Source organism: Leptosomus discolor, chromosome 4 (assembly GCF_034619465.1).
Source record: "Leptosomus discolor isolate bLepDis1 chromosome 4, bLepDis1.hap2, whole genome shotgun sequence".
NCBI classification, from domain to species: domain Eukaryota; kingdom Metazoa; phylum Chordata; class Aves; order Leptosomiformes; family Leptosomidae; genus Leptosomus; species Leptosomus discolor.
Genome location: NC_141394.1, coordinates 44404236 through 44430193, shown reverse-complemented (window position 1 = coordinate 44430193; position 25958 = coordinate 44404236). Strand labels below are relative to the sequence as shown.

General features: G+C 42.3%; 1 protein-coding gene across 1 annotated transcript; it reads left to right on the top strand.

The window, feature by feature from the left end:
- The first annotated feature begins 12629 nt into the window (after positions 1-12629).
- Positions 12630-13787, top strand: NPY2R (neuropeptide Y receptor Y2). Its single transcript, XM_009958570.2, has one exon. It carries the CDS (start codon positions 12630-12632, stop codon positions 13785-13787), a length of 1158 nt encoding a protein of 385 aa, XP_009956872.1.
- The last annotated feature ends 12171 nt before the right edge of the window (positions 13788-25958 follow it).

The following is a 25958-nucleotide window of genomic DNA, read 5'->3' as shown; positions in this document are numbered from 1 at the left end:
TATGTTTAAGCTAGGCGATTTCTAAGGAACAGCTTCCAGGTTGGTAGCTCCTGGAGGCATCTTAGACCAACTGGCTTCGCTGTCTAGAAGTACTGTTCTGCCCTGTTCAAATGTGGTATCAATTTTACCTCTCTCTTCAGTGGGAACAGAATTAAAACTTTCACTCCCATGTTCTCCTTAGGAGCCGAGGTTTGCTTAGCAGCTCTTGCCATTTCAAGGAGCAAGCTGTAGGCCTTATGCCTCCAGGCAGAAGGTACTCAGATGACTCCAAAAGAGCAAGCAAATGATTTTCAAGGGACTGTCAGGTTTTTTTATACTGCTGATTTTTCTGTAATTTGAGTATACAACCACAAGTTGGCCTGAAAATATGGTGCAGAAGTTCCCAACAGCATCTCCCACTTATCCTTGGACTTGTGCAAAGGTCAGGCAGATTCATGCTTATTTTTAACCTAGCAATACTTTTTTTTTGGTGCAGTGTTCTGTAGACTTCATATTTTGACTTGTATTTGTAATGTCTGAGGGAATGAGGTAAGCTATTGAAGTAAATCCATTCTGGAGAAAAGCAACCCTTTGATATCCAGAACTGACTGGGTCTTTTTGACACCGGGATGTCTGTTCTGCCCAGTTGCTGAATGGTCAGAAATAATACTTACCTGAGAAACTATTGAGTGCAACCTCCGCCAGAATACAAATAATTTAAATCAGTGAGGTTAGGATTTTCAGTGGTGGCTGAGAAGACAGATACCCAACTCCTGTTAGGTTCAAGGGAACACTAATTTCCTTCAGAACCCTGCTAGCAGGTTAGGGTTTAATGGTTTTTACACAGTATAAGATAAAATGTTCTGGACCATTTGGAGAAAAAATTAAGTTATTTTGTTCAATGCCTCTGCCTTTTGTCTCTGACAAGCAAATCAGTTAAACAATTGACTTTTTCATAGGTATGATTTCTTTAAAATGTCATAAGGTGGTAGAAAATCTAATAAAAATTACCCAAGAATTTATCTTAATTCCTGTTAATCTTATTCACTACTTTCCCACTAAGTAGGAGATATATTTGCACTATAAAGAACAGGACCATAATGCTAAAAACATGCAAAACTACATGGCAATTCATCTGTGCTGAGGAGAGAAATGAGGTAGTAAAGAAGCAACGTGCCAAATTTTGTCTTCAAATTTTGTAGTGGGGCAAAGGTAAAGACAAAGACAAAGATCTGTCTTCTTCTCACACAGAGACATTAACACCATTTTCTTCTTTTCTGATGGTGAAAAAAATTTGCTATTAGAAGAGAGAAAAGTGCATTTGATATCCCCAGAAGAGGAGATGACTGGCAGAAACAGGTATGTACAGAAGCTTGTGGGTAAGATGATGTTGGGAAGAATGTAATAGGAATGAAAGAAGGTAGAAATGGATGGGAGTGTCCTGACTGGCAGGAATCAGTGCTAGAGGAAAGCCAGAATCACAGGGAAGATTTTGAAATAAAGCGGGAGATTGAATTGGTAAAAGCCACAAAATAGAGGTTTTGTACATAATAGAAAAGCCATTGTGAGACAGGATGTGTGGAGATACACAGAAGCAGACTGGTCTCAAGTCACTTGATGAAACTCTGCTGCAGAATCTGTAAAGAAATCTGCTTTTACTGGAACCGGTTGATAGGAATATGTGGTATTAACTTCCTATAATGGCAGATCCATCCAAATCTGCCATCATCTACACTGTTAACTGAAGAATTAGAGAGCTGTGCTGAAGTGTAAGATTGACAACACAACAAAAACTTTTATGGAAATCAGTATGAGTTTACAGATGAAAATCATCAATTTTTTCCCTGCATTTGACAATATTGGTCTTGTCGTATAGATATTTTGTTCTGCAACACAGTGAATGGTATTTAGAAGAAACGGAGTCTGTCTCAGGAACTTTTCTAGGAGAGCTATTTTGGCCAGTTTCCCCATGCAGAAAAACCCTCCCAGGATTGTGCACAACATGGACATTCTGTAAGCACAAATTCGATACAATCTGCAAAGCATCAAGGCCCAGATCCTGTATAATTTGTGTACCTGAAATCAATGGACACTCGTTGTTTAAATGCCTCTGAGGGTCTGAGAAACGACTACTCATATGTTGGATTCCAGTCCAGATACTGATGGTGAGAAAATTCACTCACACATCACCATGATAGCAGGAGCGACAGGTGGAATTCGTTTCACTGCGGTTTAGGTACCCACAGCGCAGTGTACAAAGAAGTAGCTGCTGAGGTTCCCACTACAGACAGAGAAGGTCTTGTAAACAGCTGATGGCGTTTAGGGTGCAGTTCATCTGACCAAATAATAAGTATCTGTTTTAGGAGAGGATGAATCAAGTTTTAAACCCCACCTGTTAGAGTAAGTAGCTCTCTCCTGACTACAAAGGAAGTCTAGTACAACTAACTCAGATGCAAACACCTCTGCCATAGGCAGCCACACACAACTCCTGAGATGCTTTTACGTTTCTATGGGGGATCATATTATCTCTTACCATTCCCCAGGATGTCCAGATGATCATTCTGCAGCTCACAGGGCAGGGAGGTGACACTGATGAGCAGCTGAACCTTCCCAGCTCCAACCTGCAAAAGCAGCACTGCAGGAAGAACTTCTTGCTGAAGGAAGGCTGTGCCAGTCGGACGTGCTGGGCGAAGGGATTAGATCTTCAGGGACTGCTTGCAGCATTTCACTGGAGCATGAAGGAGGCTTTCAGCTGATCTGGAAAAGCGAGAGCTGACACATTCCTTTGTGCCGAAGCAGGGCGGTATGGATAATCTGTGTGCACAGATGGTGCTCTGGCTGCTGATCTCGTAGCTGTGTGCAATCACAGAACATTTAGCCTTCTAAACATGCCAAACCCCTACCCACTTTTTTCTCAAGCCTCTTCCCGTCCCCTCTCCTCCATCCTAAAATACCCCTAGCAATTAAAATGCCATCAATCTCTGCAAAATGTGGGTGTGAATCATAGGCAACTAACAAAGGAAAACGAAGAGTTCATTTAGAAAACTGCCAGTTCAATCCTGAGTGGGAGGCAGGCTCTGTATAAAAGTATCAGAGCACTTTTTCAACCTTGTGAAGCTAGGCTGACAAGCTTAACTTGTTCACAAACAGTGCCATCAGTCAAAAATAGGACTATATAGTTTCACTATACTGGTAGAAGTGGCATCGGAAAGTATCCTGTTGGTGTATCAGCTAGGAAAAAGATGGGGCAGTTGAAACTTTTCAACATTACTGAATGTTGGTGTACGAGTCATATGATTACAGTTTGAGAAGAGGGCTGTACAGGTTTGCTGCATTTAGCCTAGAACAGATGTCCTTCAGAAGTTCCAAAACTGACAGAGTGCACAAAAGAAACTGTAAGTACATCATTTTTATAGAATCATAGAATAGAATCATGGACTCATTTAAGTTGAAAAAGACCTTTAAGATCATCAAGTCCAATGGAAAGTGTTTCTTTTTCATTTCTTCAGCAATCAAAGTAATTTCTCAGGGACAAAAAAATGCTTACAGATAAAATCCATTAATTTAATGCCACGCATTATTACCAAATGGTGTTATTCCGTAAAATGCCATACAGGTACAGAGTGACTCTGGATGAAGACAGTAAGTGGTTTAGCACAGCTTGCAAATTCTCTGTAAATGTGAAAAAATGAACTGAAATTATGTGCTGAAAACTTATAAGAAATAATTCGGTTTCAACAGCATTCGGGAAAGATACTCACTTAGCTCTTAGTGATTGTGTCACTGTCCCATGAACTGCAGGTGAAAAAAACCCATTTCCTTATGTCAGATGACACTGTTCCATAACTTACTGGAAACTGTTTTTAATTGTATCTTTTATTTATGCTCAAAATGAACATGATGTGTTTTACATGGCATTACATATCAGACAGTACTATCAGAAGGGCTGTATTCATTCATGGATGCCATTTTTCAACAAGATAATTTAATTTGCTATAGGTTACGCTATCCATATTGATTCTTCCAAGACCCTCTTCAGAACCTAGATGCCAACCATACCAACAATAATCTGCATCTTAATGTAGGTTGGCTGAGCAAGGGTCAAAAGATGACACTTTTTCTTGAGCTTAAGAGTAAGCCTAGGAAGTTTCTTTCTCATGAAAACAGTATCAAATTGTAACAAAAAGAAACATATGGATATTTTTTAAAAATAAGCTCATTAAAATACACGTTTGAGTATTGCATAACCAGCTGCATGCTCTATGTACTCTCTACAAGGAGAAGAGAATGTATGTAAACCTTATGATCAGTTTTCTGTATTCTAAGAAACGTAACTTGGAGAGGGGAGAACACATATAAGATGAAGTTTTTCATCGTTCCAGCATCATTCTGTTTGTCCCAAAGACAATTCATTCAACACTTCCACAGATTTAATCAGCAAGTCGAAAACTGAGCTTGAAGACCATACAATTAAGTTTTATGAACACCAAAACACTTTTCAAAATTGTTACAAGAGTAATTTTTATGTAAAGCAAAAGGTGAGTGGCATTGCTGCTTGAAACAGCTAAAGATTTCCAGAATTAGCAATAACTGACGTACAAACAAGCATACAGCAAGCAGATATAGTTGACTCACTTTTGGAAAACATTTAGAGATACATTGCTTTCCCAGCTACTGGAAACTGAGGACTGAAATGTGTACGATATTCAAGCTCTAAGCTATGTGTGAGAATCTACTTTCTATGATGAATTCTCTAAAAATAGGCAGACTATGCTTGCCTCGGAAACATCTAAAAACTCTTTAGAAAGGGCAACAACTGATAGTATATCAAACTTTAAATACCTTAATAAAGTGTCACCTTGCACATTATGTTTTGGAGTTTACAGAAATCTCTGTGTTTAAAAAGAAATGGAATTAAGGAAAAATAGGATTTTATGAGTTTGAAGAAAAAAACTGTCTAAAATGTGAGTAACAAAAAATACAGTAAAACGGTTTATTCCCTGTATTTTTAAATCAAATCAAATGTTTGGTCAGCCTCTTTGAATTCCAGATGACAGAAAGGAGACCTTAATAAAGGTTGAGTAGTTCTGGTTGAGGTCTAGTAATGAAAAGACCATAGAAAACCCTGTGAAGAGTTTCTGCAGAGAAAAGATAGCATGTTGGTAAACAGAATGAATGAGATGGCAAAATATATACTCAGAATATAAAGAAAGACCAGGAATGTACTCATTGCATAACCATTGCCAATCTGGGACACTGAACAAAGCAGTGGACCTTAAAGAAAAATAATGTGACTAGTTACTTAAAGACTGTATCATAGTTATGCAAATGCAAACAGTTGTGTTGGTGTTAAAGGGGCAACTTTAAGCCTGTCATTTCTTGGATGAGCTACTTGACTTTACTGGTTTACCATTCTTTGAATCAAAGTGTACGGCAATGCACTAGATGCTTTGAAAAGACCATATTTGAAACAATGGGCTCAGTTCTGCAGCTTTGTCTTACACAGAAACGGTGCTGAACTCAGTCACAGACTCTGAGCAAACAGGCAACTGAATTGAGTCTTTGGTGGTATTAGTTTTTGAACTAGATGCGCTAAACTGATTGTTTAACCAGCACTAGCTGTGAAGTACTGCTGTTAGCAACCTGAAGTTGGTACTTACACATCTGTACCAATTTCTCACACTCCCTGCTGGTGTGTATTTATCCCCTCAGTCATTTAAGGCAGACTGACTACACTTGTTTATGCATACAGCTACTTCTTATTACTGCATTTGAAAAAGAGAGATAGGTAGAATTTAACCTGTAAAACTGAATCTAAACCAAAAGGGAATGAGAACAAATGGCAGTTTACAAATGTATTCCAAAATGTTCACAGATCTATGTAAGTAGAAACTTCATTCTGTAGCTTCTTAAACGCTTTTGTTCTGGCCTTTTAAGCAAGAAAAATCTTGGTCCTGTATAATTTTATTCTATATGATCTCTGTGTTGGCACCATATAAAAGGTTCAAGACAGATGGTCTCTCTCAAGGTCATGTTTTCAGGTATTATTGTTTTTCTTTCCATCCTATTTTTAAAGGTCTGTCCATGTTATGCAGGGCACTCCATTCCCTAAATCCTGACTCACTCCAGGAAAATCTCCATGATTAAGGACTGGGAGAGTATGGCTCAAGTGAGTGGCATGCAGCACAGCACTGCTTTTAAAGCTCAGCGCTCACAGGGTAGTGGTTTCTTTTAAATTCACTCCTTATGGTAAATGAAATAAGGAGAACATTGTTTGGGGACAAGGGATGGGAGAGTTGCTGCCTCTTCTGTCTTTCTGATATTCATCAACCCTTGTTTGCTGCCCTGGCAAACCCGATGTTGGACAATTTATGGACAAAGACTGGCAACTCTTTCCTACTTCTATGATTGAAAAAACCGCCATTACTGCTTCAAGTCTGGGTGCTATGTGCAGATCATTCTTTTGTTCCTGAGAACTGGTAAACTTCTGAGGAGCTGACAGAAATGCTTAATATTCCCTCTGAAAAAAACTCTATGTTGGACAGAATTTGATGACAATTTTCTAACAGGAAAAGGAGTTAAACAGCTACTGCCAGAGGTAAGCTATGTATATCAAATGTCTTACACCCTGCCATACGTCCATAAGCGTGATTTACAGCAGAAACAACATATGTCCAACAGATACTTTTTTCAAGTTGTTAAGTTAGACTATCTGTATTTCACCTTAGTACATATACATATTCACAGCAAAAGCTCATTTATAGGCTTGCCTTAAATAGGAAGCTGGGATTTAAAGTTCACGTAGCTCATTTATTTAGTGTAAGCCAGCTTACACAGTCTAATTTACAGCCTATATCAAGACATAGCAAGAGTGTAGCCAGTAGATCGAGAAGCAGCTATTGCCCTCTATTTACCAGTTGTGAGACCGCATCTGAAATACTGGGTCCAGTTTGGGACTCCCAGTGCCAGAAAGACTTTGACAGACTAGCTTAAGTCCAACAAAGGGTCACCAAGATGATTGAGGCTGGACCACATAACATTCAAAGTGGGGCTAAGGGAACTGAGTCTGTTCACCCTTAAAGAAGGCTAAAGGGAAATATAACTACTGTCCATAGCAGGAGGAACACAGGGCTAGAACAAGAGGCATTTGGTACAAGCTGGAATATGACAAACTCTGACTTGGTACAAGGAAATTTTGTCTTACTGTGAGGGTTGTCAATTTCTGGGATGGGCTGCCCAGTGAGGGCACTATATCACACTTTGGAGATACTCAAAACATGCCTGGACATAGCCTGGGGCAACCTAATGCATCTAGACCTGCTTTGAGCATGAGGTTGGACGAGAAGACCTCTGGAAGTCCTGTGCAACCTATGCAGTTCTGTGATTCAATGTCTCTGGGCTTCTTATGGTTTATGGGATGTAAATTTAAGTATGCACAAAAAAAGTATCCACAGTTGCATTGGAGGTGGTCACCCAGCAGCCCATTTCATATTGAACAGCCCAGTTGCTACCTGACTCTTTCTGCCCTGGATTTTAGTGTTTTCATGGGCTTTTGGTTCAATGTGGTGTTTATGGGGCCCTTCACTACCACTCTTTTATGACCAATAAAAACTGCTGAAGTTTATTGGAAATGTATTTCCATGTAGAATTTTAATTGTGCCTGAACACAGAATTACCGTGTAACAGGAAATAACACCTCCTCTCCCTTGCATGGGCTGGCTCTCTCACTGGCTTAACAGCTTCCAGGAACTTGCACATCTTCTTGACTTTCTCCAGGAGTTTGGAGTAAAGAACAGCTTTTCTTAGCTATGGGATCTTCAGATGATTTGAGCTGGACAGACTGTAAAAGATTTGTAGCATTTCACTACACTCTCCAAGACATTAGGATCAGCAAAAATACATGTTAAGCTAGAAAGAGTGTGCGAGTAGAGCACAATAGCAACACCCTCGAGATGAGTGAAATGCCACTGTTGAGTATTTGTGAGCAAAGGAAAGGGAAGAACTGCAGTCTGTTACAGATGTATATTATACAAGTGCTCTAATTACTAAAACTCATGGCACGCATTTGTGTCTGCTGATAGATGAAAAAATAAATCCTACAATTAAATTGACTTGGGAAATGAAATGAACAGGGGTAGGAGAATTGAAACTCCTGGCTTTTTATTTAGTCATCAAAGAAATCTGTTTTGCAATAAGCTAGGAGCATTCCATTAACAGTCTCAGAAGTGCTGAAGGACTAAACACAAGGCCCTTCATGAAGAGATAGCCTGAATTGGTAAAGATCTAAGGGGGTTCTCAAGATACATTTTGAATTTCAAAAACAACTGTAAATCACTGAAGTTACTCCATGATACTCCATTTACATTCTGTGCTCTTGAAAAGAGCATAATATTGAGCTTTAACCAAAGTAAGGAGCACTACCTTTGACAAGGAGGAGCTCTTCTACAGACTCTCCTTTGGAAGGAGGACAGAAGTGGGAAGATAATGTTGCCAATCCCTGAAACTACCTGAAATATTAATACAAATTACCTAAATGACAGAAAGTAAAGGAGCATTCCTGTTCTAGATAGCAGCTTCTGTAAGGTTTGGGATGAGAATTGTCCAAGCATCAGTGCTGTAGCCACAGAGTAAGCAAAGTCTCCTGGTTCCTGCTCTTGGGAGCTACAACTAGGGCTGAAGAACCATCCGGTGAATCAGGCCCTCCAACTATGCACTGAGAAGACATTCTCTTGAATCTCAGAACTTATACCTCTGTGAGAGGCGTCAGGCACACAGCAAGATATGAAGTAGAACTTACTGATGGATCTAACGAAGCTAGACCCTACCAGAAGGGCAGCAGTGCTGGCTGGAGCTGGTCCTCAGTTAAGCTGGCTGGCAAGAGAGCTTTTTTGAAAGGTGACTGAACATAGAACTAAATAAAACCAGCAGCTGTTGCTTTGCCTTTGCAGCCTTGTAAATAAACACGCAATCTTTTATTTTGGTGTTGACAGAATACGTAAATGTTTTATCCGTTCTTACACCTGCACTGGCAATATCCCCACCTTCTTAGGAGGAACGGGAGATCTGTGCAAGCCGGGGCGCTTGTAATCAAGGATTCCAGCAGTCGTTTGGAGCAAAGGCATCCCCTTCACACTGCTCCAGAAGGCAGTTTGGGGACTGGGAAAACTAAGGAGCAGGCTCAGTCGTGAGGCGCGTACATCAGCTAGCACAATCCCCCTTCCTCCGAGCCCCCTTTCCACACCTGAGGGAGCCGCAGCCGGCACACCACCCAACCGCAGCCCGCAGCCCCTTCCCCGCCGCCCGCCGCCCCCTTCCCGGCGCCCGGAGCCCAGCGTGAGGGGCCGCGTCCCCCCGCCCGCAGCTGCCACCACCGACCCGGCCCCGCCGCCCCGCCCGAGCCCTTCCCCGGGCGGCGGGGCCGGGCCGCCCCGTCCCGCCCCCCCCCCCCCCCCCCGGCATGCGGGGGCCTCTACCACCGCCTCCAAACTTTCGACGGGCCGTGCTGCGCTGTGCTGTGCCGTGCCGCGCCGCTGCCCCATCGCCAGGGAGAAGAGAGCCGCCGCAGTGAGTGTGCGAGGGGAGGGCGGCGGCGGGGGTGCGGGGGGACCCGTGCCGTGCCATGCCATGCCGTGCCGTGCTGTGCCGGGGGAGGCGGGAGCAGCCGCCCCTCTGCGGGGCGAGGGGGCTCCTCTCCCTGCCCTTCCCGGGAAGACCGGCTCCTGTGGTGACAGCCGGCGGTGGCCACGCTCGGGGCGGGAGGGAGGTGAAAATGGGCGGCGGGGGACACACCGAGGAGAACTGCCGGCGTGGGGCATCGCTGGGCTCCCGGCAGCGCCCGGGGATGGGTGCCTTCCCCCGGGCAGGGCGGGAGGGCAGCGGCGGCGCCCGGGGGACACCCCTGCCGCCACCTTCGCCTCCGGCAACCCTAAACCCTTCCCCGGCGCAGGCACTGCGGTCCTGATGGGGGTGCTGCTTGCTAACGCGATCACGTATTTCGCCCTTTTTGCTTACTTGCTCTCAGAACCGAGGTAAATCCTCTATGGGCCTTCAGCTCTGCCGAAAGTTAGATGCGATTTGATGCCTGCCCCTGAGGGTCTGGCTGCTGGGGGTAGGGGAATTGGAAAAAAAACCCAATGCTGTGCAGTATGGAAGGTGTGCAAATAACTGCTATCAGCTAGAGAGTTTATACCAAAAAAGAGCAGAAAGGGTCCTGTCGCACGCTACCTGGGGTATCAAATGCCACCTCAGTTTTCCTCCCATACTCTGAAAGCAGTTGATTTTTTGCCCGCTTAACTGTCTCACTGACAATGTCAAACTTGTCCAATTTATTTCATCGCCAGCTCATCTCTGCTTGAAAACTTGATCGTCCCTCCTCTCTCCCTCAGCATTGTATTATAGGCAAGACCAAAACACTTTTCATCAGCCCAAACAGGGCAGCAATAAATAAAATAAAAGCAGCAGAACTAAAGAAGGCTTTGCTAAAAAAGAAAGAGGGTTGGAAGTCAGAATAGTAGAAAACAATAGAAAGTCGGGCACTAGAGAAATAAGTGAAAATATTTTGGGGAAGAAAGGGATGCTACGTTCTTTGGCTGAGCTACATCCTTCTGCCTGGATTTATGGCAAGGAAGGGAAAAACAATTGTGCAATTTGCCTTCTCGCTCACCATTCTCCTACAGTGTGTAAATGTCACCTGCTCTTATTTTGCACTGAACAAATAGGAGATTTTGGAGCACCTCACCAAATCTCTACTCTAATAATACATGCAGGCACAATTCTTGGGTGTAGGTACATGGGTTGAAGGAAAAAGCTCAGCAGAGTTCTGAACTTCTGCACAGCCTAGGCTGTGCAGATTGTGGTGGATCTCTTACATTTTTAACCTGGTGGACTAAAGGTTTATTATAAGGAATCCCTTCATGCCACCCATGCTTAGGCTAGTAGTTGATAACTGATTATATTACTAAAATCTGCAGGGTAAGTTTGTATGGACAGCTGGCACACATCTCCTCCATATCTTGCGATGTTTCACATCTCAGGCTTACACTATTAATTGTACAGTAAATGTATAGCATAATTCTGACCAGTTTCGTTCGGGAGAAAATTACCTTTCGGTTCACACAGTCAATCTGTTGCTTTTGCAGAAAGAGCTCACACTGAGAAATTCTTTGGGATATTGTGTGGGATGCAAGCAATCACAAAGGGCTCAGTCACCTGCCGGTAGACAACCCTCCTTTCTCAGTTAGGAAACTGCATCTAAAGATGTCACTGATAGTTAATGGGGAGGGAGGTGGGGATGAAAACCTACAATGAAGTGGATCTGATTTAAAAAAAAAAAAACAACACAAAAAACCATGCGAAACCAAGGGCATTAATAGCTAGACTGTCTAGGCAGACCTGAATTTGAAATTGATTAAGCTATGTGTAGCACCTGATGGCAAGAAAGCAACATTTCTTCTCTACTCTTGCTTTCCTTAGGGAATGTATGAATGGGGAAGTAGAGTTAGTAACTGAGGTTTGGCTTTTCCCGCAGTGGCAAACAGTGGTGTTTTCTCCATGAGCCCACTGGGCACTGGCAATTTCTTAGTATTTTCCCAGGTCAAGCCAAGGGGTCCCCAGGTGCACGGTGCTCACTGAGCATGCCACCTATGGTCTGGGCAGTCTGCATGGGGACATGACCATTTTACATAGGACTGAAGTCCGAGTCACCAAGTAACTGTAAAACATCCATATATCCATCTGTGCCTACTGAAGCCTTAGGGCAGCATAGAATTTGGCTGAGCTGTGTAGCAAAGGTAACAAAATGTGATTCTGATGCTGGTGGTGAAATTCTTACTGACATCAGCAGGGGAATGATGTGCTCTTCTCTATGACTGCAGTCAGAAATGAATCTCTGATTGGCAGCCTCCAAGGAGCTATGTTTTCTCAAATGTTACGCAGAAAGGAAATATTACATATAACGGAGTTTTAATGGTTTCTTGAGTTAATTTCAGCATGAGTAGATTATACAGTCATTTTTGAGAAATGCTATTATTTCAATTCTATTAAAGTAGTATTTTTACTTGCCTTGTGGCACCAACTTTCCTAACAGAAAGTTTCTTAAAGAGAGACTCAGTAATTAGTTCTCTGGTATTAAGGAGGGGCATAAACCTGTAAGAATTTAATAACTATTTAAAGGAAACACTTTCCATTAAGGAAAAGCTGGAAGATTATTATGCTAATAATAGTCTGGAGGGTGCCGTTCCATGCAGAATTCCCATAGGTATTAATGGAAGTTTTGTGCTAAATCAGCAGTAGTTTTAGGTAGTGGATTGTGAAAAAGGATATGCTGCCCAGCAGGATCTTAATCCCTCTGCATTTACTTAGGCAAACTTTGTCTTTGAAACGCTTTTGAAATCTGTCCCAATTTTCAGCAGGAGTCATGCCTGAATAATATTACGCGATCGGGCTTCAAATGTAAGGGCAACAGAATTTAAATATATTAAGGCAGATCTTCTCTTAATCCTGAGATGTAGAATGTGGGTTAGAGGAGGAAAGAGCTGTGGCTTTAGCTCGTTACTTCTCATCTTAGCCACTGTGGACTGATTTCTCCACATGTTCTTGTACTGTTTTGTTTTCAGGGACAGCTGTGCTGCTTAGACCAGGCTGCTGCAAGGATGGGGCCCCTGGAAGCAGTAAGTGAAGAAAACCAGACAGATGAAATGAAAATGGAGCTGTTCACCAAGCTGTACTTGCCCAGGTACACCACACCAGTTAACGAATTGGCTCTGGACCCTAAACCAGAACTGAAGGACAGCACAACGTTAGTTGAAGTGCAGATAATCCTCATCTTTGCTTACTGCTCCATCATCCTGCTGGGGGTGATTGGAAACTCACTCGTGATCCATGTGATTATCAAGTTCAAAAGTATGCGCACGGTGACTAACTTCTTCATCGCCAACCTGGCTGTGGCTGACCTGCTGGTGAATACATTGTGCCTGCCCTTCACTTTGGTTTACACGCTGTTGGGCGAATGGAAACTGGGCCCGGTCTTGTGCCACCTGGTGCCTTATGCCCAGGCTCTTGCTGTGCACGTGTCTACTGTTACTTTGACTGTGATCGCTTTGGATCGGCATCGCTGCATCGTCTACCACTTGGAAAGCAAAATCTCTAAGCGGATCAGCTTCCTGATTATAGGAGTTGCCTGGGCAGTCAGTGCCCTGTTGGCAAGTCCTCTGGCCATCTTCCGTGAGTACTCGCTGATTGAGATCATTCCTGACTTCAAGATTGTGGTCTGCTCTGAGAAGTGGCCAGGGGAGGGGCAGCTCAACTATGGCACCATCTACAGCATCTCCATGCTCCTGATCCAGTACGTGCTGCCTCTGGCAGTCATCTCCTATGCCTACACCCGTATTTGGACCAAGCTCAAGAACCATGTTAGTCCTGGAGCAGGGAATGACCACTACCACCACAGGCGGCAGAAAACCACCAAGATGCTGGTGTGCGTGGTTGTGGTGTTCGCTGTCAGTTGGCTGCCATTTCACACCTTCCAGCTAGTCAGTGACATTGACAGTCAGGTGTTAGACCTGAAAGAGTACAAACTGATCTACACAGTGTTTCATGTCATTGCCATGTGCTCAACGTTTGCTAACCCCCTCCTCTATGGCTGGATGAATAACAACTACAGGACGGCCTTCCTCACGGCCTTCCAGTGTGAACAGCGGCTGGACTCCATCCACCCTGAAGTATCAGCAGCTTTCAAAGCCAGGAAGAAACTAGAAGCAAAGAGGATTCAATTCCCTGGAGACTCTTTCACACAACCTACCGATGTCTAAGATGTCTGACTTGAAAGAAGAAATGAGTATGTTGTGGACAGAGGGATAAATCCATTTTGACACATGCATTTTTAATGCATAGTTTCACTCATGAATGGTGAAAGAAAAGTGGCAGGAAAGTCAAGGCACATGGTATGATTTGAGGGGAGTTGATTGGCATCAAGAGTATGTTAACTATACAACTGTAAGGAAATAAAAGGAATAGTTTTTGCTTATGGCTGTCTCTAACAGGGTAAGAGACACTCCCACCTCTCCCATCTCTTTTTGACAAGTCTAAATGACAAAGGCAAAGTTTGCTGGTTTTGCTATTGGAAGGCAAACAGCTGATTTGTAGCACAGGAATATTGATAGTGGGAGCAGGTAATTTTTATGTTGGATATGCCAGGAGAATGGAGCCTGTCTGGGGAAAATGGGCTGTGCTGGTTAAGGCTCAAAATTTTCAGACCCCTTCTCTCCCACAGGCATCTTTTGCGAAGATAAAGGAATTAAGAAGGGAAGTACGCTACCTTTTTTGACTTGTTCTGAAGTACTTCAAACCAGAGCATTTGAAATGGATTAGGGGGAAAAAAGAAAAGAAAAAAGAAAAAAAAAACCCACCGACACCTAAACAACATGTGCAATGTGAAGAAAGGTCAAGTTTCTACATAACATGAAATGTGGGTTTTAGCGAATCAAATGGGGTAAAAAGTCATTCTTCAAGAACTGGCTGTGGTTGTGCTGGTGAGAAAATCACAGGCCTGTGACCTGATCAGTCATTCCCTGCAGATCCCTACCTGTCATTCTGCGCTGGGAGCAGCTCACGAGTGCAGTGCCCTCAAATGCCACTTTAAAGCATTGATGCAGGCTCAGGTCTTCTGTGAGCACTTCATAAACTGCCATTATTTTAATTTTCAGGACCTGCTTAAATGTCTAACGTGTTATTAACTCCACAGGCTTTGAATTGTTGCTGCTTTCTCCCTGGAAAATAAAACAGCAGATAATTTTGATTCTCTGGAAAGGCTGCTGGATGGTAATAATGCTTTTCCTTATTGTGGTTTTATGTCACACACTCATCTCGTTTTGGAGCTTTTTCCATCTTTAGCCTTTGTAAAAATTAAGAACATCTGAATGACTGTAACCTAATAACAGTATGCTAGATTTATGTGATAACTTATCAGTTATTCTGCATGCTGTAGTTAATAGTTAAATTTCTTTTTTGCTCAGGTATAAAATTTTAATCTGTTTACTGTGTTGTACACAGCAATGTTCAACTCTTCTGTATCTTTGTTTAGCCTCTTTGAACTCATTAAAGAGACAAAGAAAAGTTCAATCCATGTTTATTCCAAGCTGCCTTGTTGCTTACATAGAATAAAAATAAGGGTGATACTTTCACTTGGAGTCTCTTTCCACAGCAACATTTCAGCTGCCTCTATTTTTCTCACCATTTTTTCTTGTTCCTAAATTCATTGTGTTCTTTCTTAAAAATTAAAAACCAATGAAACTCCACTACTGAAGTGTTAGCAATGTAATGAATGGTATCAGATCTTTATCAAGTGGAGAAATTAATCTTTGTGTATGCAGTATTTGGCACCATCCTTTAAATACCCATGAAACTGTTTGGACTTGGATTTTCATGAACAGAGAAGGGAGAACTAGAGAATTAGCTAGTGTTTACTCAAGCAAGAAAAAGTATTCATCATTCTTAAACAGTTTTACAAAAACAGATTAATTTTCAACCATGTTGAGAACTTGATATTGTCCACAAGTTATTTTTGTCTGAGTATTAAAAATATCCAAAATGTAAGCTGAAAACTTATGGGTGAGGAAGGATTACGGAAGTGTGCAATTATTATGGGCATCAATCATATGTATCAGTTACAGCTGACTCTGAAGCCTTCATCAGAAGTATTATTGCCACAAATAGCCTCCTTTTTTTAAAAAGCAAATGGTTTAAAAGTTCTGTTTCAACTCTTTTAAGCCTGTTAGAGTGTGTTATATAGAGAGTTTTGAAGTGACCATGACAGTGTGTGCTAAACCTACAATTGCCGGGCTAATTCTCTGTAAGTTTAAGTCTGTTTTACATCATCCTGTATAAAAGTGATTAATTACAAATTATCTTTCAGTCTATTTCACGGTATCTTTATTTTAGTGCTTCCTGAGCTTTCTCTGCAGCCATCATATTGAGTTTTGTTGAGTTGGTGCACTAATTTATTGCATTGCATTCCTCTCTGCTTTGTGGGGGTGGTGCCTGGGTCAGTGCCTGCTTTAGGGTCACAGACCTCTGCACAGCATCCCACTGCAGGGTGTGGACTTTCCCCAGGCACCTGATGATGGGATGTGGAAGAGCCAGAATGCACAGCCTGTCACATAGCTTAGTCGCTTCTCAGGACTTGGCTCCTGCACGAACACAGCTACGTACTCTAATACCCCTTAGTGTGGTAGGAAAGTTAGGTGTTTTCTCACCAAAAGTGATGAAGTAGCAACACCCCTCAGAGTTGCCCCAAAACCCAGTTGTCAGAAGGATGTGGAAAATCAAGGTTTGTCCTCATTTCCCTCTAAGGGAAAGTGAACCTATAAGCAGGCTCTAACCACTGGACTGAGGAGTCTGCAGCAGATCCTCTGCTTTGCCTGAAACAGGAACCAGAATCCAGGTCTCCCCATTCACCTGTTGGTGCTTCGATTAGTTTTTTTTTTAAAACATTATATTATTTTCCTGTTGAATAGGTGCAAGTTTTATACAAACCCAAACAACACCAGCAGCAATCCTCATTGAAAACTTTACAAGCAGGTGGTGGGGCACCCAAAATGAAATGTCATCACTGATTCAGGGCAAGAATTTGAACCAATGCACCTCAGTTCTCAGGAGAGTGATCTGGCCAGCACACTGCAGCCTCTCCTGAGGCAGGAATGTATGTCTTTTTAGAGCTGTTCTACAGTATATAAAATAATTAAACATTTAATACCATGTTTTTATGGGCAGGTGGTTATGATCTTTGCATTGCACTCAGGTTCCAGCCCAAGAATATCAAAACAGATACAGACAGATCTTAAGTTAGACCCCCAACCTTCTTTATGAGTACTTTTCCTGTAAAGATACTGCAATACAGGCAGGAGGAGAGCAAGGAGAGTAGCACCATGCTAATCTCTGGGTGGGTCTTACTTTGGGCTCTCATTTGGGGTTGGCTCATAAAAGACAGACCTATCCACCATGTGGATCCCATCAGATGCCATTTAGGATCTTGGCTGGTCAGCACTTAGTTCTGGGCCTCCCTGAAAGAACACATTTTGATGCCTTGCAAATGTTACTGGCAGAAATGTGTCTCCAGGCTTGGGCAGCAGCAGAGTACTGAACAGCACAGCATTAGATATGCACAGCTGCACCCGTGCTTTCTCCCAGCACGGGCAGGGCACAAGCCAGCTCAAGCCTGGAGGCAGAAGAGCTGCACATGTGCACTCTCCCAAGGCTTTCATGCATTTGCCTTGGAGAAGGACATAGCGGCTTGGGACCAGCACTGCAGGCACAGCGCTGTGCTGCTTCCAGATGAGTGTTAAAAGTCACGTTGCCTGTTCAAGGCTACAGACATTGGACTATGAGTAAGCTCGCCAGGGTCCTATGGGAAGCCAGTGAAGCTGGGTTTTTGGTATGTGGGGACAGTGCTGAACCCTGTCACCTAGCCACATGAGTAAATAGTCTTCACTGAGAATTGCGATCTCCACGTAGAGCAGCAGACTGTGACTGAGCAGAAAGTATATCATTGTGAATCTGGGAGAAAAACAGATTTGACAGCATAAACAATTAAAATAGAGGGACTAAGCCTGGACAGCAAACAGTGATTTTCATGTCTCATCTTAATATTTTAAAAAATATCAAATTGGTTGTAATTTTAAAAGAAAATTAGTACAAGGGTAGTGAGAAAACCTGAAGCTGCTAAAACTGGAGAAATAGGAAAGTCAGAGGATGAGCGGCTCCTTCAAAAAGTAAGAAAGAAAGCACAAAAACAGGTCTAATGAGGATGTAATTGATTTGTAGACTTTTCGTTCCTCACTTAGCCTGAGCAGTGTGAGAAACGTGTTAAAATGAAACCAGGGCAAATGAAGACACAGATCAATTGTGTGCACAAAGGACAGTGTTGCCCGGAGAAACTGAGGAACTTTAAGGAGAAATTCCTGTGATCATCTGAGCCTTAAAATTCACATCATGTTCTCAAGCAAGTAACCTGTGCCTGTACCTTATTTCACCTAAATGTAATGTAGGTAAACAGCTTTGTACTGATAATGTATCAGAAGCAATGGATGTGTTATTAATTCTAGCCAGTATGTGGGATGAATAATGCATACATACTCCTTGTAAGCTCATTTCAGATGGGATATATGAAAAAAATGGTGCTTGCGTTAAAATCTTTCCCCTCTCAGACTTCACTGAGCTCCTCTGAAACGAAGAGAGCTTCAAGCTATAAAACTTAAAGACTGTGGAATTACATATCTGATGACGAAGGCACAATTTAGTTTGAAAAAAAAATTATTTTTTTTTTTTTTTTGCTGATATTGCATAAGAGGAACAGGCTGTGGTTTGCCTCTTGGACTGGGAGCTGAAGGTAACCAAGCAGATGAAACAGCTAGCCTTGCTCTCATTGTACCTGGCTCAGGACAAGCCCATCCTAACAGAGCATGGCCACGTGTACCCAGCCTTTCCTCCCCAAACCCAACCTGAAGATAGGAGCTGAGGTAGAGACACCCTTCCCCAGTAGATTGTGAGGATTGCTCCCAGCAGCTGGGCTGGGGAAATGTGAATCAGTTTTTCAGTGCTTTGAATCTCTGTTTATGCCACTGCAAGGACAACACACGCTGCATTTGGCAGTGTTTCATCCCTGTTGCACTCTGATGCACATGGCTCCACAGAATGTAAACGTGCAAGTGCCACATGCGTGCTGCCTCTCAAGTTCAGCATAGTCCAGCTCAGAGCTCAAAGACAGCTGACAGTAAGTGTCCACAGACACCTCTGTACTGACCGCATGGAAACTGCATACCAGCGCAGGGAGAGCTAAGATAGCTGTAGGTCAGTTAGTCTGGGCTGATGCACTGCATCAGTGGCAGAGTTCCCCTCAGGCTGGCTCATCCTGTGTGCCTTAGTGCTAGATTAAGGCTTGGTCTGGTACCTCCCGCTGTCTCTAGCGCTGATGTGCACTGAGGCACCCAAAGCTGACAGCCACTTCCTAACGGCAGGTGAAGCGAGTGCTGTTAGACACCACCACTTCGGCAGTGCCTTTCTTCCCCGCGTCTCCATCAGCTGTACTAGTCGTACCAGAACCGAGCTGCCAGGGAGAGCACAGGGAAGAATATTTTACATGTGAGAAGTGATGATGTTCTTGTACTGACAGAAACACTGACTGACAGGTGGTTATGCCAAAATATAAATACTTTAAGACAGAGCTGGATGAAGGCCTGGTGGGATGGGAGAGTGCAGCAGCACAACCTCTCCTCTGTCACCGCAGCATGAAGAAGATGCTGCTTTAGTCACTGCTGGTCGGTGGGGGCAGAACAACCTCTCACCCCCAGAAGAGCTGCCTTGATTTAAAATGCAGTACTCCACAGTCCAATTTCTCTCATAGGGTAGGAACTCCTTGTCAAGAACAGGTGATTCAATCTGATTTCACAGTCACTGAGACATCTTGATCGATTCCTTGCTTTTCCATAAAAAACCCACGATACAAATAATATACATAAAATAATAAATTTTACACTTTGCAACCTAACCATCTTTATCTCAAACAGAGGAGCTAATAATTTCCTTGCACTTGATGAGGGTTCATTTGAAACTGTGAAGGACCAGGAAAAAATGGAGGAGCGTTTCCTGAGCATGGACATCTACCTCTGCTGGCAGAGAACCGCACAGGAGTTTCTTGTGTTTGTATGCGTTCTTGAGGTTTAAAACAATATAGCCGCTGGCTGATTATTTTGAAAGTAGATCATAAAACAGGGTTGTAAAAATAAAATTTTATGAATACCACACTTTGAGAAAACTACATCATTACTTACAAGAGGCAAGCATACAAACAAATAATAAGATTTCATACCTAAGGTTGTAAAGGTGCTTTATAATGAAAGCTGAAGACTATAGCTTTTTTAATTGTAACATGATTTTGGCATTATCAATTTACTTAGGACTTTATTGGTTTTTTTTCCTTTGGATAAGCTCAGCAAAAAGGATAACTCTACTAGGTCAATTTATCAGACCCAGTAGTCTTTTCCTATAGGAAATGCTTGCTAGCCTTACAAAATTTGCTCTTTACAGAGACAAACGTTTCTGATCAAACTTCCAATTTAATTATTGGAATAATACTGTGGGAAAGAATGATGGCTGCTTAAGAAATCACTTCATCAATACCGATTTTAACTGTGTGGACTGTATTTCACATCAATGCTTCTCAATTTTTTCTTCCAGAGATATTGAAACCCTTAGCAAAAGCAAAGGAACATGACTATCCCTCTACCAGAGATGGGAAAACCAGGGCACAGACAAGTAAAAGGGTTGCTATGTATCACGTGGTCCATGCTAACTGCCTGTGGCAGTGCCTGTGTGTAGGTGCAGCTTGCTATGCCAGATAGCTGAACCCGAAAGCTTCCACACTATCCACAGAATAGTCCCTCCAGTTACAATTATTTTGCTAAATAAAACAAGAATAGAAAGCGAAGATGAGCAGTATTCTGCTGATAGCCCACACCACTGAATTAGCATGCTCCTTGGCACTGTTTTGGACTCTGCCAACGAGAACTCTCCCAGACAGGACTTATGCACATGTGCAACAGGCTGTTCCCAGTAGATCGTGTGGCCAAGACTGATACAGTTCTCTGTATCCTCCAGCACCATCCTGTCATGGACAGTGATAGGACCTCAAACATGCCCTTAGTGCCACCTCTCAGAACATACAGCACACAGCCACTGGTTCATGCTATGAAAACCCTGCCCTGGTGGGCTGCAATACGGCTCTCCCCGGACTCCAAAATCTCTGAAGATATATCTGAGGGACAGAGGGACACCACACAAGGTGCAGAGGAGACCCAAGGCTAAATACCACAAAATTTTTAGGAGAGATACTGCTGGTATACATTATCTGACTACAGGGCCAAAAGAACAGTGCACTGCCCAGTTTTACTGAGCTATAGCCTCTGTGTCTGAATTTCCTTGTGTGGAGAAGGAGATTCTCCATCCTCCTACAAAGGATAAGCCAATATGTGGGCAGCAAGCATTTTCCTAAGTACTGTACACAAACCCCAACATAACTTAGTAGTATAGTTGTGGCTGCTGTGAAAAAATAGTAGATCTAATACTAGAATGCTGTAGCTCTCTGAGAGCAAAAGCATGAAACCCCCAAATATTTCTGTCCTATTGTCTATATGGCTAGCCAACTTTATTGTTGTTTATTTGTTTTGCACAGCTATTGTAACAGGTATGAACTGTGCATATATGTCTGTGTGTGCATGTGTATATGTGTATGATCTATATATATATCTATCTATATCTATTATCTACATCTTTATCTAATCTATATCTATGTCTCTATCTGTATCTATATAAAACAAAGTGGGGTTTCAGTCTCAAAGGATTTAAAGACTACGTATTGTGTAAGCTTAGAGATAGTGGTTACTTGCAGTAGAGGGACACAGCAACACAAAGAGTTAAAAAACTTGTACTAGTCAGTATGATATGTATGGGTCAAGAAACCCCAGCTGGGTAACATTAATTGCTGCTTCTGTAGGTGACTGGTGACAGGGATGCACAGTTTATGGTCTCCAGTGTTAAGATCCTACATGAGTCATCTTAAGCCAGAGGAATAATTACAAGGACAAGCAGAACTAGAAATAAAGAAAGGGTTAGACTATAACAAAGATAGCCTCACTGTGTATGGCAAGTTTGCTTCCTTTAAAGTTGAAAATTCATGGTTAGCTCAGTTAACTGGAATTGAAGGTAGAAAAAAGGAAAGAAAGAGAACTCATTACATTCAAGACCCTCATTTTTTCTTGCTTGCTTTCTTCTAATGGTGAAGCACAAGGGCTGCTATCCAACTCTGTGTATAATTGATTACCAGGACATAAATTGAAATGAAAAATAATGCCCTTCATAATTGATATTCAAAGGCCTAAGCTTGAAATACACCCTAAAAGGATGCTTGCAGGTTTATTGATCCCATTCATCATCCTTTCCCTTTCAGTACTTGTGCCTATGCTATGAATGCTGATTTTAAACACCAGAAGCAGCTGCCTTTCTGACTCTTAAGTTAGCTGGAAACCCCAGTGATATGTCAGCTTATTCTTGATAAAGTACTATCTAGTGTCTCTCATAGTGTCTTCTCCTAGCTTGGGCTATAAGATCAGGCAGTCACTTCTTCTAACCTTATTTCATGTTTATTATTTACCTATTTCTGACAAACTCAGAACATTTAATAATCTCATATGCATGTGTTGCATATGTATGAAATAGCTCATTTCTGGCTTCTCTGATTTTCCTATGGTAGAATATAGCTGTTCCAATCCATTTTAAAAAAAAATAAAAATCCAATCCCTCATTTTTATTTGTTAGTTTACTATTTCTATGAGGCATAATACAGATGATGCCAGAAATTTTCTGTCTGTAAGATTGTATATACAGGATGTGTTGTGGTAGCTTGGTGTACGTATAGCTTGGTACTATAAAGGAGGTTAGAGTCTTTGGCTGCATAATGCTTAAATGTTGATTTTTGTATAAAACCCCCACACCTTCAACAGCTTCAACAACTAATTCCAATTGCTATGCAAAACCCACTAATTCAGCACCAATAAAGCAGCAGAAAGAGCTGCATGGGTACTTGATGGGACAAGAGGGCAGCTAGCACTGCTCATGCCTCCTGGCAGTCATGTAATTGAAAGCTATTGAACTTTGGCTCAAGCAGGTATTTTGCTTGCCTGTTTCGTCCTGTTACATAGAAAGCTGCTTGCCCCTTCTGGTGCAGGCGAGTACTCATTGTGTCGGCTCTGCTGCTGAAAAGGTAAGTTCCTGGGGAACAAACACACAGGCCTTTGCATGCGATGCTGGCAGCACTATAGTGTCCTTGAAATACCACCCCCTTTCACCTTTTGTTGCCCATCTTCCCACCCAGTTTGCTACAAAAGAGATTTTCCTCTTGGGATCTACAAGCGGCAGTCGTTCATGGACTGTTTTGCAGCCTCATGTTCTTTCAAATCCAAAACAACCGACATTTAAGTAGCAGGGAAGAGCCAACAGTGTAATCGAAACTACAATTAAAACATTAACAGCATTTATTTAAAACAATTAACAGCATTTATTTAAAACATTTAACAGCATTTTTAATTAAAAAATTATCATCAGGGCTTCCTGTTTAAAACAAATGAAATGCTAACTCGTCAAAGAAAAAACAGGTAAAATGGGGAAGGTCAGACCACTGATGCCTTTTTTTTCTTCGTATGTTGATAATTTCAGGTTAGAAACTGCATTTGATTTTTCTGCTAAAGTTCCACCTGTCCAGTATCACAGTTGCTGAGGTGAAAAGCAGATTAAAGAGGTAAATTATTAGGACTGCTTTTTCCAACACAGACTGAACTGCACTTCTAATCTTTGTACCAGTGGGTGTGTGATTCTTGGTGTTGGTGTCTCTATCTGAACTCCTGCAAGCTGATGTGCTTACTGCTGAACTTTGATGGATGGCTACCAGCTTCTGTTAGCAAAAAGAGCTAAGAGATAGAGGAAGGCAAATTTCGGTGAAAGCTGATTTTGAATTTAGGCTTCCAAATCCCTTTTATTCCTTTGAAAAATCTCCCCATAAACAATTTCATACCTTTACATATACAAGCATTTAGCTCACATAGCCTGCTCTGCTTCAGTTACATGGAAGGATCAGCAGCATCTGACTGAAATTTCATGGGACCTATCCCACCCCTCTGACTGAAGGTGGCTAGGTAGTGGGCCTTCATTTTACCTAGCTAGTTTGCAGCCATAAGTAAGCATATACTCTCTCAGGCACAGGCTGAAACACTCTAGGGGTGGAAAGCCTGCAGACCTTTGAGTGTCCTTGGTTCATCCTTGAGTGTTCTGATTCATCTGAATGACCAGGCCCTCGAGAGCCCAGTCCATCAGCAGTCTCCCTAAGGCTAACATCTAACAAACTCAACAGAACGCATGCAGTTTGTAATTTACCACACTTCTTTCCTTGCAGTGGAGCCTTCACCTTAGGATGTCAATGAAGAGTGGCTTTTAGTAGTGTTCTTTGGAAAAAATGAGTATTATTTTCTGTATCTCCACCCGTATTTTAGAGACCATGTATTAGTCTGTAGCACCTGTTAAGAAACTCACCACAATAATCCTCCTGAAGAGCATGACAGGTGGGAAGGTCCTTCATGTGTTCAGGCTTTTAGCTCTGCCTCATTTCCTGAGGCACTTCACTGATCACACCTGGGTACTTCCCTCCTGGCTGTCAATAAATCAGGCTTTAAAGTTCAGAAATTATTTGGGTGGCTTGAGTTGGTAGTCAAGAAAGCTCTCATCCTTCCTCCCCTAGAAGGGTGCTGGTGGCTTTCATTTCCAAACATTCCTGCTCTATAACATGGATACAAAACAGGGAACCAGTTTCTGCAAAACAGCATGAAATTGCTTTTGCAATTAAAAACAACAAACAAATCCAGCACAGGCAGCATTTGAAGTAGGGGCATGTGGATTAATTTTTATGTCTGAAGGTCATATACAGCCACATTTAGATCCTGATCCTCTCAGAGGCTGCTGAGAACCTTTGCCTGCTGCAGATTTCAATTTCTCACTAGACACCTTCCAGGAGGAAAGAGCTGAAAGCCAACCCTAAACACAAACAACCTAGTTTTATCATCCAAACTTAAAGAAGGACAAAACCTACACCGGGAGAATTGGCTATTAGCGTTCAACAATTTATTGGATTTTCATCTTCTGTTAACACACACGGCTTAATTGATTTTTACAATAGCTCATTTTAAAGATATGGCCCTAGGTGGAGTTCCTAGCATATTTTTATAATGTGACTGCAGGACTGGTAACAGGGAGGTTTAAGCTATTAAGGCACAGATGTGTTCCCATTGCCTATAATCTTGGAAACACTTAATGCAGACCCTGCTAGATCTGAATACTGTGGCACCTAGCAACTCAGGAGTACTTCAATCCTAATGTACTTTGGCAGGTATTTTATTCAGATGAACAGTATGCCACTTGAGGTCATGATTGGTTTGTAAATCCACGCTGAAGAGTTCTACTGAACTCTGTAAAATTATACCAGACCAAAATACTCTTTTGCAAGGACAGAACTAAAGACAAGCCTGATGTCTTATTATCTTATTTTACCCTCACTTATTGTATTATGTCTAATGAAAAATTATTAGTTGCCTAAGAGAGAGACTTGGTGTGGGAGGACATTTATGAAATAAGGGACATGTGAACAATCCAGCCTTTCCAGAGAATCCGAGCTGGGACGTACCGGAACTGTTGAAAGCATAAACAACTTCCGGTGCAGGGGGCATGAACATCTTGCAGGTGCAGGAGAAGAGACAGCCGCCATTAATGACGCAGTTTTAATTCTTGAAGAAGACGGGTGTGAACATCTGTGAACGTGACTTGAACATGACTCGCAATGTAGCCAGTCGGGTTGGACTATGGGCTGCTATTTGCGATGAAGCCAATCAGTATTTATTTGGTGTGGTCAAGGGTTATAAATTGCACTGGAAACACGGAAATAAAGGTTCACTTGTTAGATCACATTGATCGTGTCAGTGTCCTCACGCAGCTCCCGCAACTTGGATATGTTTTTTTCTGAGATGCTTAATTTGGGTGGGATGTTATAAGAAAAAAGGCGAGAAAGAAGTCAGACATTGGCAAATATACCTGAAAATGAAGGAGTGAACCACTGGGAAAGAAGGAAAAGTGTTTCTCATGCAGAAATTTATTTTGTGCATTCTTTAGCTGGCACAATTTATAGCTGAATACTCCCAATCGGTGTTTTCCAAAGCAGAACAGAAACAAACAGAACAGTAGACACTGTAAGCTTCTGAACAGATTCTCAGCTCCCGTAAATTACGTCAGCGTAGCTCCACTGCATGTAGTAACACTAAGCCCATTTATATCACATTGCAGCACCAGGCTGAAGCAGCCAGTGCCATGGTCACACCAGCAATGGACGCATG

Excerpts from the sequence above, each read along its gene's own strand:
- NPY2R (XM_009958570.2), top strand. The coding sequence starts at position 12,630 with ATGGGGCCCCTGGAAGCAGTAAGTGAAGAAAACCAGACAGATGAAATG.